Source organism: Astatotilapia calliptera, chromosome 4, assembly GCF_900246225.1.
Source record: "Astatotilapia calliptera chromosome 4, fAstCal1.2, whole genome shotgun sequence".
NCBI classification, from domain to species: Eukaryota; Metazoa; Chordata; class Actinopteri; order Cichliformes; family Cichlidae; genus Astatotilapia; species Astatotilapia calliptera.
The window spans coordinates 1,534,059-1,547,500 of NC_039305.1; the positions used below are offsets into that span (position 1 = coordinate 1,534,059).

At 44.8% G+C, this 13,442-nt stretch overlaps 1 protein-coding gene across 1 annotated transcript; it reads left to right on the forward strand.

The window, feature by feature from the left end:
• The first annotated feature begins 569 nt into the window (after window positions 1-569).
• On the forward strand, window positions 570-9,088 carry spns1 (SPNS lysolipid transporter 1, lysophospholipid). Its single transcript, XM_026163878.1, has 13 exons — window positions 570-883; window positions 3,012-3,230; window positions 3,403-3,468; window positions 4,806-4,942; window positions 5,024-5,175; window positions 5,515-5,581; window positions 5,670-5,812; window positions 6,827-6,979; window positions 7,092-7,281; window positions 7,534-7,599; window positions 7,809-7,907; window positions 8,039-8,207; window positions 8,313-9,088. Exons 2-13 carry the CDS (start codon window positions 3,020-3,022, stop codon window positions 8,378-8,380), a joined length of 1,521 nt encoding a protein of 506 aa, XP_026019663.1. The 5' UTR covers window positions 570-883; window positions 3,012-3,019; the 3' UTR covers window positions 8,381-9,088.
• The last annotated feature ends 4,354 nt before the right edge of the window (window positions 9,089-13,442 follow it).

The following is a 13,442-nucleotide window of genomic DNA, read 5'->3' on the forward strand; positions in this document are numbered from 1 at the left end:
GTGTAGGAACAAACAAATCCGGTCACAGACTCACTGCCCTACAGTCGCTGGCACCGTGGCAACCACCGGTCACTAAGGAAAAAAGTGTATCCCCCAACTGGTCGGCAAAAACCTCGCGATTGCTTCAGTTGCTAGCATGTTGCTGCGGTTCACCCTTTAAAGTAAAAGGTGTGTCAGAAAATGACCAATTTATGAGAATTTCTTTATTTTCTTTCACAAAAGAGAACGAAAAGCCAAGTTTAGCAAAAGCTTTTTTATGTCTGCATTAAAGTCACCATTTCATTATTAAAAGTGTAATTTTTTTAAAGGGAAGTTTTGCCAACAAAAAAAGTTCAATTTTATTATTATTATTATTTAAATTCACTATTTAAGAAATGTTTGTTTTTATTTCGGTTTTATGAGAAATAAAGTTACCAAAAACAAATCCTGATTTAAAACATGAAAGCGGACATGAGCAGCCTCCGCCCAGTTTTACTCTTATAGTGTTTCTATCAGCGGGTGGAGGGGGACCCACTCTGCGTCACTTCACGGTTGGAGATAAATCCACGGAACGTTACTGAACCACTATCAGCTTCTCCACCCACTCACATCACGGCTGATCGCGGGATTGATTCTGTCACGTGAATTTCGGTAAGCGGGTCATGGCGTCATGTGAGCGGAAGTGGCCGTCAGAGGTGTCATGGCGCCGGGAAAGAAGTGTCTGTCCTGGAGCGTCGGGCTTTAAACGCTTCGTTGGCGTTAACTTCTCTAACCCGGCGCACGGCTCGTGTTTCTGTTTGACGGCGTCAGGATGGAGTCTGTCACGAGCTCTTAGCTTTGTGAGAGGAAGTGAAGATTTGGAGCAAAGAAGAAGAAGAAGCGCCAGCCTGACTCATCCTCACAGGTAAACAACAACAGCGGGCCCACAGACCTGCGCTGCAGAGGTCCATTTAAAAAACAGTGAATTTAGGGTGGCTTTGATTTTTCCTTATCGGAGATAATTAGATTTTACTGCTCCTGACTCGTTTATCAGCGCTGACCGCTCGGTGATTTACTTAAAGAAGCCTTCAAGAACTTATCATTTAATCTCCGCTAAAACAAAACGCGTTTAAAAATGTAATCAAATGTTAACCGAATTTATCAGCAGAGGTTTAAAATGTGCTCTGAAAAATCTCAGCTGATAAAAAAGTAACATAAAAGGGTTTTTTTGCATGTTCTTTGGGCGATCGTGGTTCAAGAGTTGGGCGTTCGCCTTGTAATCGGAAGGTTGCCGGTTCGAGCTCCGGCTCGGACAGTCTCGGTCGTTGTGTCCTTGGGCAAGACACTTCACCCGGTGCCTACTGGTGGTGGTCAGAGGGCCCGGTGGCGCCAGTGTCCGGCAGCCTCGCCTCTGTCAGTGCGCCCCAGGGTGGCTGTGGCTACAATGTAGCTGCCATCACCAGTGTGTGAATGGGTGGATGACAGGTTGTGTAAAGCGCTATACAAATACAGGCCATTTACCATTTTACCATTGGTGTTCGGGCTTTGCTGCGCTGCCTGGCTGTACCTACATTTCCTAACTCTGCAATAAAAGAGCCGAATTTAACGCAGCACGCATTAAAAGGTATTAAACCACATTTCAGGTCAATATCATTAACTGTTATTATCTTTGATGGCAGAACAAACACAGCTGTGATGATTACAAAGCGAGTTTTAAGACCTTTAATCTTCTTTGAGCCTTTTAAAAGTAAAGTTCCTAATTGGGAACACGTTGAATGGAGATCGGAGCACAGTTTAAACACACTTTAAACATTAATATTGAATTTATGTCAAGATTCCTGAGAACGTGTTGAAGCTGAATGACGTTTATTAGCAAAATAGAAAAAGTGTGAGACATTTGAATGGAGTTTGGTGCTGTGCTCGCTCTCCTCTCCTTTAACCTCGTCAGCTGCTGCCTTGTTCAAATAGCCTTTTGTTGACTTGTGCACGAGTGCAGAGCAACAGCAGCACCCTGGTATTGATGAGGATCCAATCATCCACTGATCAATAAGATGAGCAAAGGGTCACCTGGACATGTCTTATCTTTATTGGAGTCACTTAACAGGAGCACTTCCTTCTGTATGAAAGCAAAACATCAGCCTGAATCAAATATGAGCTCATTTAAGAGCAGTAAGGATGGATGACTGGTGCTGAACAGAGTCCAGGGTGGTGGACTGTTTCAGTTTATTTGCATGTAATCATAGTCATAAAGCCAGCATTCAGTTCCACTCCTCTGATGTCCAAGTGCCTTTACTTGAGCAGAGGGAGAGATGGACCCCCTCAGAGTCGCACTTTTAATTCAATAAAGTCAAAACAAAAAGAAAAGAGCGGCAGAGCGTTTGATGTTCACCGTGTCAGCAGATTGTGCTCGTGTAGAGCGTCACATGGCCGCGGTTTCACTCAGTCAGCTTCTCCTTTCTCCGCTTCTTCCTCTTCTCCTGCCTTCATCCTCGGAGCTCCTGCAGAGCTTTCTGCTGCCGGAGCAGGTTTGTGAGTACGGCGTCATGTGTTCACCCGGAAGTTTCAAGAACCTCACCAGTAGATAAACTGGATTTTCCAGCCACTTTTCAGCATTCACCTCCTCTGCATGTGGAAACATGAACACCACCATTTACACAAACTTCACATGGTTTCACCTTCTTTGAAGACGCGTTTGCACTTTTAGGCTTCATACACATATTAACTGTATCCATGTAGTTCTGCTCTGTGAGCAGTATAACTGCCAACGAAGGAAGAACATCGCGTTCGACGAGCTGTTCATGGAAAGCAAACATTTCACACTCGCTGTTGCGTGACTTTGTCACTTCCTGCTGTCTGCTGCAGGTGAGCGATGTCTCGATATCAGTTTGGAGTCACACCTGTTTGAGCGATCCTGCTAACAAACTGACTGAACCACCGGTAGAAGGAGGATTTAGTGAAGCGTCCGTCTGGCAGAGGACCCAGAACGGGGCCCTGTGGCCCCCGCGGGTCAGTGCGACGGATCAGTGAGTAATAACTATCTGATCTCTCTCCAGCGGCGGCCATGTCTCGAGGCGAGCCGATGTCGGACTCTGCTCCGTTCTTCTCCTCTGACAGCGAGGCGGAAGGTCCGGAGGATCAGGGCACCGCGACGGCCAATCAGCAGCCAGATGAGGAGTCGCCCAGCGGGGTGTCCAGAGGCCGGGCGTTGGTGATCGTCTTCGTCCTCTGCTACATCAACCTGCTCAACTACATGGACAGGTTCACCGTGGCAGGTACGCTGCTGCCGGGGACGTTTGTTCACATTCACGTGAGCGATGCGTGCGAAGATTCACGTGTTGGTCCAATGCATGCGTGGAAGTTATTTCTGTAACACCTGCTTCTGATGCCAGAGGTGCAGGTGAGTGAAATATGAGTGAAGTAAATGACGTTTGTTTTGTCCACCAGGTGTTCTCCCTGACATAGAGCACTACTTTGGGATCAGCGACACAGAGTCTGGCTTACTTCAAACAGGTAAGGAGGAGAACTCCACCCCCTCATCATGTAGCAGGACTTATGTTTCATGAAAAGAAAGTTTTCTTTCCATTTTCAGCACAAATGTTGCTGCAGACAAACACGATGAGCTGCTAATGGTTATGGTCACGTGTTACTTGACTGAGCGTCAGACTAAAGAATTTGTGCCCGTTGTAGTGACGGCTGTTTTTAGAGAACCGGCTCTTCAGGTTGTTTTGTTGCTTTAATTAATTTATTAACAACAACAATATAAAATTATGCACAAAAGGAATTATAATGTAAAAAAAAAAACGTGGTTTTATTTATATATGTTTATATATAAATATATGCGGTGGCCCCTACAGACAAAACACGTACAAACTCCAAAACACATTTCTAGCATGAACTGAACTTCAAAGCAGAGCTACTAGATCACTTAAATTACACAATTGAAAGCATGTGTGTATTGTTTGTGTATTTATACACAGGCACTCATATATATTCAAATAATTTAAAAAAGATTGTTCATGTACCTGTTACTACCACACACCAAATCCAGTCGTTGGTACTTGCTGGCTTGTGTAGCCTCTAGGTAACAAAAGCTCAACACTGCCCCCTAGCATCCTGGAGCACTGCTGTTGTGTTTTGTACGTGTTTTGTAGGGGCCACCGTAAATATACTTTTATTTATTCACTCCACATAAAATGTAATAAATAAATCATATAATACAAAAACCAACTATTTAAAATTTCAGCTTTTTCCTTTTACAAATTTAAAGTGAAACAACACAAAACACAGCAAACCACAACACAATTAAATATAAATTATAATATGAAAACAAAAAGAAGATGCACATTCTCTGTCATATGGACCTGCATGAATAAACTTTCTGAATCCTTTATTATCCACAGCTGAAAATAGTTGTGGATGATTACTATACCTTTCTAATGTGACCTTGTTGTCCCTGCTCTCTCTCTCCCTCCCGCTCTGTTCCTGTGCTACTGCGAGTGTAACTACCGCCCCGCCCCCCTCTGCCCAGTGCAAAGCACAAGGCTCGCGTGCAGAAAAAAGTGAGAGAGAGAGAGAGAGAAAAAAAAAACCCACTCGCGTCGTTCACTTCAGAGAGTTGGCGAGCGACAAATGTCTGGCACGTTGGTAGAAGTGGTCTTCATGTTGGAACCATAAACGAACCTAAATACAAACCTTCTCGAGTGCACCTGTGCTGTGGGACAGGGTTTTTCTGTCTCACAGTTACTGGTAAATACTGACTGCAGTCACATGACCACAGGTGCTCTTTGGTCACGTTTTCAGGTGTTTCACTTCCTGACTCCAGCTCTCACCTTTGTGCTTCCTTCCAGTTTTTATCTGCAGCTACATGTTCCTGGCTCCTGTGTTTGGTTACTTGGGCGACAGGTACAACAGGAAGTACATCATGAGTGGCGGCATAACGTTCTGGTCGCTGGTGACGCTCGCCAGCTCCTACACGCCCAAAGAGGTGAGAGAAATGTTTGAACTCAGGAGGAAAACTTTTGTGAAGGTTTGAATGTCCACAAACGCACGTGTTCTCCTGCCGCAGCACTTCTGGGCGCTGCTGCTGACTCGAGGCCTGGTCGGCGTCGGCGAGGCCAGCTACTCCACCATCGCCCCGACCATCATCGCCGACCTCTACGTGAAGAGCAAGAGGACCAACATGCTCTCCATCTTTTATTTTGCCATCCCTGTCGGCAGGTAGCTGCAGACGTGTTAACGATGATCCAGAAAGTGAAAACTCAAAATTCTAACTAAATTAAATATTTATATTATTGGTGTTTATTAAATCGCACCTGAAAAATCCATGTCATTAAACTTCCCTCGCAGTCTTTGTTACTACATTTACTATTATTAATCATTATTATTGATATGATTAAATATTCAGTGTTCTGTTTGTATCGTTCCACAATTTTTGCTTTAAAAGTGACTAAAAATAAAAATATTTATGTGGTTAGCATGAATGAACTTCCTGGGAGTTTTCATTGTCACACAGGAAGTGCGAATAGCTGACCTCTCTTTGTCTCCTCCTCCCGTCAGCGGTCTCGGCTACATCGTCGGCTCGCAGGTCAGCAGCAGGGCGAAGGACTGGCACTGGGCGCTGCGGGTGAGCCAGGCAAACATCTGCTGCAGCTGTGTGGTCTCCTGCTGTTTCCCCCAGCTGATGAGCGTTTGCGTTGTCCTTCCTCCTTCAGGTGACTCCGGGTTTGGGGCTGATCGCTGTGCTGCTGCTGCTGTTTGTGGTGAAGGAGCCGAAACGAGGAGCCGTCGAGGCCCGACCCGAGAATCGCCTGCACCAGACCAGCTGGCTCGCCGACCTGCGCGATCTCAGCAAGAAGTAGGTCACCGCTATTCTCAGAAGACGCTCTGGCCTCAGCTTATTTCTAGGCTCAGAATATAAAGTCGCGTTCGACAGAATCTTCATCACTGATCACATCGTCTCCATCCATCAGTCAGAAACATGCATGCATGCTGCAGTGAGCTGCAGGCTCTGAATATCTCGACAACGACTCGGCGCAAAGCTGCAGTCTCGTCCTGATGGGAGAGGAAGGTTCTGGTCTGCTGTTCGTGGGCTAAACAAGGACACAGCCAGCTCGTTTCAGTAATGACCGACTCAAACTACCAAGCGCAAATGACCGGGTCAAAAATGAGCAAACGCGATGAGGGCCTGAGTAATTGTGTAATTGCAGGTTTTAAATATGCGGTTCCCTCTGAACACAGCGTGGCAGCTCAGGCCAAGGGAAGCCAGCTGAGTCACGTTTCTGATAGGAGGGTGAAGTCTTCGGTTAGAGGGCGGAGGAGCTGTTCTCCGGGTCAATCTGACGGGTCGGCTTATAAACCTGAAGTCTGAGCAGCTTTTAGGTTCCCATCAGATCTCGACCCTGTGAACAGACGCCTGTGGGCAACATCCACGACTACTCCCAGTGAACAACACGATCCTACGTTACATTTCTTCATGGCGCATAACGGACTGAATACTGAGACTCTGAAACAAAAGAGTGATATCTGACGTGTGCGCTGCTGAGGAAAAGCACACAGATGCTGTTGTGCACACTCACCCACTCACTGGGTTTAATAACGGGACTCTGCTCCCTCTGACGGGCCGCGTCCAGCTTGGTTCTGGTTTCGTCACAGTGCTGTAATACTGGGATATGAGGATGAGGACTCAGTGAAGGGTTAGAGGGCAGAGGAAGAGCTTTGCTGTCACGTTCACACGATGATTCACTTAAATACTCTCCTCCCCCCAAAACAGCCGAGCTCACGCCGTTCTGTCACGGCGTCTCTTTGGTAAAGCCATGCCGTGGTTTTAATGCTTTGACGTTCAGCTGGTTTCCATCTCTCTCCTCCGCAGCCGCAGCTTCATGTTGTCCACGTTCGGCTTCACGGCCGTGGCGTTTGTGACGGGCTCTCTGGCTCTCTGGGCGCCAACGTTCCTCTTCAGGGCGGCCGTCTTCAACGGGGAGAGGGCTCCCTGCATGGAGGCTCATTGCGAGTCCTCAGACAGGTAAACGTGACTCTACACCTGAGGTGGGCGGGGCGGGCGGTTACTTGTTAAATTCGACCTCGATGGAGGAATGCAGCATCCTGATGGTTTGGGGGGTTTTTTTCTCCTCAAGTCTGATTTTTGGGGCCATCACCTGTGTCACCGGCGTGCTGGGTGTGGCCAGCGGCGTGCAGGTGAGCCGACAGCTGAGGAAGAAGACGGCCCGAGCCGACCCGCTGGTCTGTGCCGCCGGTCTGCTCCTCTGTGCACCGTTCCTCTACCTCGCCATCATGTTCGCCCAGGCGAGCACCGTCGCAACATATGTGAGTCCTGCATAGAATCGCAGCCACCCGTCCACGCACCCGTCCACGCACCCGTCCACGCATCTGTCCACGCACCCGTCACCATTTAACGTCCAGCCTCCATACATGCATCCATCTGAGCAGTCAGAGGGTCGTGGGAGGTGTCAGTGTTTGAGTTTCAGCATTAATCACGACACAAAGATGGCTGACACACCTTTAGAACAGCTCCACCTGCTGGTTGTTCGTTGATATCTTTTCTGTTCGTCCCTCCAGGTCTTCATTTTCTTCGGGGAGACGTTCCTGTCCATGAACTGGGCCATCGTGGCGGATATTCTTCTGGTGAGAGATGTCTCCTGTTGGACTCGAACGCGAACTTCCTGATTACTCACAGATAGCTCGTGATGGTGACATGAAAAAATAAAAATAATTGAAAGCAACCAAATGAATTTGATTACAGCTAAATGTGATTGGCTGATGCAGAATCTAAAATGCAGAATTTACAATATTAAAGAAAGTGAAGACGACGAGTGATTCTCCGTCTGTTTCAGTACGTAGTCGTCCCCACTCGACGCTCCACAGCCGAGGCTCTGCAGATCGTCGTGTCTCACCTGCTGGGAGACGCAGGAAGTCCCTACCTGATAGGAGTGGTACGTACACACACACACACACACACACACACACACACACACACACACACACACACACACACACAGGCTGTTGTTGCTGACTGATGATCGACGTCCATCTTGAACATTGGCCCCTCCTCTTCCTGTGTCAGATCTCCGACTCTCTGAGGAAGAACGACTCCTTCCTGTGGCAGTTTCGGTCTCTGCAGTTCTCCATGCTGCTCTGCGCCTTTGTGGCTGTGGTGGGCGGAGCTTTCTTCCTCGGGACCGCAGTCTACATCGAAAGAGACCGCGAGCGAGCCGAGAACTACGCCCCCACAGGTGAGACGCCCCTGTGTGTTGTGCTCGCAGCTGATTGGAGGTGAAATTGTGACATCATTTCTGCCGTGACTCCTAACACTTGTCGTGTTTGTTTGTTTTTAACAGATGAGCCGATCGTGGTGCCGAAAAGCGGGCGCTCCACTCGGGTTCCGGTGTCCAGCGTCCTGATCTGAGGAACCTGGCGGAGGTTCTTCGCCACCTGCGGCTGGTTGTGTCTCACCTGTCGGTGTCGCAGACTCTCTGCCGTGCAGAAACGCTTCAGGACACTTTTTATTTTTGCAGATTTGATTACTTTTTATAACCTTTTCTGCCAGGAAGGCTTGAGGACAGCGTGTTCTTCAGCTCGCCTCTCGGCTCGGCGGCCACGTTTCAGAGCGCGTATGGCGTCGAGACTCGACCGAAGCTGCTCCGTGGACTTTACTGACCCCGCTGTCATCACTCAGCAGCTGATCTGTGATCAGCCCGGAGGCAGAAAGACGGATGACGTCGTGCTCTCGCGTCTTTCCAGCAGAAGCTTCGTTAATCACTTTGATAAGCGCGTTTGAGCTGTTTTAGTTAGAACACTAACTCTCTCCTGTTTCCTTCAGCGCCTCGACCGTTTCACCTCTCATGGTTTTAAAGAGCCTCTATTTGAATCCCACGTCGGCCCCCGACCCCAGGCCTGACCCCTGACCTCTGACCCCATCCCTGGACACTGTAAACATGTAATTTTAAATTTTTTTGAAATGTTTTTATTACATTTTCCTTCCAACATGACTGACACATGAAAACTGTCCCCCCCCCCCCCCCCCCCCCCCCCGGAGGAAACGGCTTTTCACTGAATGTTAACCTCGAATAATTTTTCTGAACTTTTCTGAATTATTAAAGGAAAATGAACCTGCTGTTTGTGTGTGTTTACAATGGAAATGTTTATGATCACAGCTGTGCGTCGACGTTCTCATAATTCATTTAACAATCAATAATCTAGCAAAAGCATATCCTAACTATCATTCATTCACATATATATATATATATATATATATATATATATATATATATATATATATATATATATATATATGATTTTTTTTTAAATTTACAATAAAAATGATAAATATTTGTGTCAAATATTTAAAATCCACGATAATAAAGAAGGTTTAGATAAATAAAAACAATATTTGTATATTACTCTTAAATTAAAATAATTTTATATTAATCAACTACTACAGTCATTATTTTATTAAATACTTTTAGTGTTAAATATAGCAGCTTTACTTACATTATTGTTGAATTAAATATTAAAACTGATCAATATGTTAGAATGAATTTTAAAAAGTATCAAATTAGCTAAATGCTAAATTTTATTTGATATAATGTCAAAAGTGGAAAAAATGTTTTGTTTTGACCAAAACAATCAAAACGAGTTTTTATATTTTTTTTGTAACATTTATAAAAACATCTTTATCAAAGTTGAAATAAATATCTGTGATGTCACAAAATGACCAGAAATATGTTTTAAATTTGATTTTTGACTCTTGACTTTGTATTACAAAGTTTTGTCGTTCAGCTGTTTACAACAAAATATTATTGATTTAATTTTGCATCCTCCACCATGACGTGGAGGATGCAGGCGGAGTCCTGGGCCTGCTCCACCTGCTGCTACAGGAAACAGTCGATGGTGCCGTTATCGTACAGACAGGCTGACACGGTGAGCCGGGCTCACGCAGGTAACCCGACACGCCCACCGCCGCCTGATGTCTGTGTAGGACGGTTTCTGGCTGGATGCAGTAACTTTGCTTCTTTCTTTGACAACATAGTTTTATCAGCTTCTCTGTTTAAAAACTTGGAGCTTCACGTGGAGAAATCCACAGAGGATCATGATGTGACTGTGGATTTCACCTCTGATCACAAGGTTCATAAAAATGTTTATTAACTGTTTAGACTTTTATTCAATTCAATTTTATTTATACAGCGCCAAATCATAACAACGGGCACTTTATATTGTAAGGTCGACCCTACAATAATACATACAGAGAAAAACCCATCAATCATATGACCCCCTATGAGCAGCACTTTGGCGACAGTGGGAAGGAAAAACTCCCTTTTAACAGGAAGAAACCTCCGGCAGAACCAGGCTCAGGGAGGGGCGGGGCCATCTGCTGCAACCAGCTGGGGATGAGGGGAGGACCTACGGCCTACGTCTATTGCAGCATAACTAAGGGAGGATTCAGGGTCACCTGGTCCAGCCCTAACTATATGCTTTAGCAAAAAGGAAAGTTTGAAGCCTAATCTTGAAAGTAGAGATAGTGTCTGTCTCCTGAATCCAAACTGGAAGCTGGTTCCACAGAAGAGGGGCCTGAAAACTGAAGGCTCTGCCTCCCATTCTACTTTTAAATACTCTAGGAACAACAAGTAGGCCTGCAGAGCGAGAGCAAAGTGCTCTAATAGGGTGATATGGTACTACAAGGTCATTAAGATAAGATGGGGCCTGATTATTTAAGACCTTGTATGTGAGGAGCAGGATTTTGAATTCTGGATTTAACAGGAAGCCAAAACAGGAGAAATCTGCTCTCTCTTTCTAGTCCCTGTCAGGACTCTTGCTGCAGCATTTTGGATCAGCTGAAGGCTTTTCAGGGAGTTTTTAGGACTTCCTGATAATAATGAATTACAGTCGTCCAGCCTGGAAGTAATAAATGCATGAACTAGTTTTTCAGCGTCACTCTGAGACAGGATATTTCTAACTTTAGAGATGTTGCACAAATGGAAGAAAGCAGTCTTACATATTTGTTTAATATGTGCGTTGAAGGACATGTCCTGGTCAAAAATGACTCCAAGGTTCCTCACAGCGTTACTGGAGGCCAAGGTAATGCCATCCAGAGTAAGCATCTGGTTAGATACCATATTTCTAAGCTTTTCAGGGCCGAGTACAATAACCTCAGTTTGATCTGAATTAAGAAGCAGAAAGTTAGCGGCCATCCAGGTCCTGCAGTTTAACTCATTGGTGTGTGTTATCTGGCTTCATGGACAGATAGAGCTGGGTGTCATCTGCATAGCAGTGAAAATGTATGCTATGTCTTCTAATGATGCTGCCTAAGGGAAGCATGTATAATGTAAACAGAATTGGTCCTAGCACTGAACCCTGTGGAACTCCATAATTAACCTCAGTGTGTGAAGAGGACTCTCCATTTACATGCACAAACTGGAGTCTATTAGATAGATATGACACAAACCACTGCAGCACAGTACCTGTAATACCTACTGCATGTTCTAATCACTCTAATAGGATATTATGGTCGACAGTATCGAACGTTGCACTGAGGTCTAGCAGGACAAGCACAGAGATGAGTCCACTGTCAGAGGCCATAAGAAGATCATTTGTAACCTTCACTAAAGCTGTTTCTGTGCTGTGATGAGCTCTGAAACCTGACTGAAACTCTTCAAATAAACCTCTGCAGATGATCTGTTAGCTGTTTGACAACTACTCTTTCAAGGATGTTTGATATGAAAGGAAGGTTGGAGATTGGCCTATAATTAGCTAAGACTGCTGGGTCTAGAGATGCTTTTTGAGTAAAGGTTTAACTACAGCCAGCTTGAAGGCCTGTGGTACATAGCCGATCATTAGAGATAGGTTGATCATATTTAAGATCGAAGAATTAATTAATGGCAGGACTTCTTTGAGCAGTTTTGTAGGAATGGGGTCTAAAAGACACGTTGATGGTTTGGAGGAAGTAATTATTGAAGTTAACTCAGAAAGATCAATTGGAGAAAAAGAGTCTAACTTAACATCAATGGTACTAAGAGTAGCTGTAGATAATATTACATCTGTGGGATGATTATTGGTAATTTTTTCTCTAATGATAAAAATGTTATTTGTGAAGAAGTTCATGAAGTCATTACTAGTTAACGTTAAAGGGATGGTTGGCTCAAAAGAGCTCTGACTGTTTGTCAGCCTGGCTACAGAGCTGAAGAGAAACCTGGGGTTGTTCTTATTTTCTTCAATCAGTGATGAATAGTAAGATGTTCTGGCTTTGTGGAGGGCTTTCTTATAAAGCAGCAAACTATTTCTCCAGGCTAAATGATGATCCTCTAAATTTGTGACACGCCATTTCCTCTCCAGCTTACGAGTCATCTGCTTTAGGCTACGTGTTTGAGAATTATACCACGGAGTCAGGTACTTCTGATTAGAGACCTTAGTTTTCACAGGAGCTACAGTATCCAGAGTCGTACGTAGTGAGGAGGTGAAATTATTAACAAGATAATCGACCTCTGTTGGCGTAGCATTCAGATAGCTGCTCTATGTTGGTACAGGGCATTGAAGATGATAACAGTGGGTGGATTATATTCTTAAACTTAGTTACAGCGCTTTCAGAAAGACATCTACTGTGATAAAGTCTACTCTCCACCGCTGTGTAATCAATTATTGTAAATGTAAATGTTATCAGGAAATGATCAGACAGGAGAGGGTTTTCAGGAAACACTGTTAAATGTTCAGTTTCTATGCCATATGTTAAAACAAGATCTAGAGTGTGATTAAAGTGGTGGGTGGGTTCTTTTACATTTTGAGAGAAGCCAATTGAGTCTAATAACAGATTAAATGCCATGTTGAGGCTGTCATTCTTAGCATCTACATGGATGTTAAAATCACCCACAATAATTATTTTATCTGAGCTCAGAACTAAATTAGATATAAAGTCTGAGAAATCAGACAGAAACTCTGTGTAAGGCCCAGTTGGACGATAGATGATAACAAGTAAGACTGGTTTCTGAGTTTCACAGCTGGGGTGGACGAGGCTAAGCATCAGGCTTTCAAATGAATTAAAAGTCTGTCTGGGTCTTTGGTTGATTAATAGGCTGGTGTGAAAAATTGCTGCCACACCTCCCCCTCGGCCTGTGCTGCGAGGTTTCTGGTAGTTAGAATGACTCGGGGGTGTTGATTCATTTAAACTAACATAATCATCCTGCTGCAACCAGGTTTCTGTAAGACAGAGTAAATCGATTTGTTGATCAATTATTAAGTCATGTACTAACAGAGACTTGGAGGAGAGAGACCTAATATTTAATAATCCACATTTCACTGTTTTACTCTTTGGTTCAGATGTGGATACTGTATTGTTCTTTCTTTGTGATTGTTTATGTTTAAGTTGTTTGTTGCTGGTTTTTAGTTTGTTTTTTGTCTGTTTGGGAGCTGACACAGTCTCTATGGAGATGGGTTTTTGGGGGGGAGGGTAGCAGGTTCGCTCTCTCGAACCCATTTTC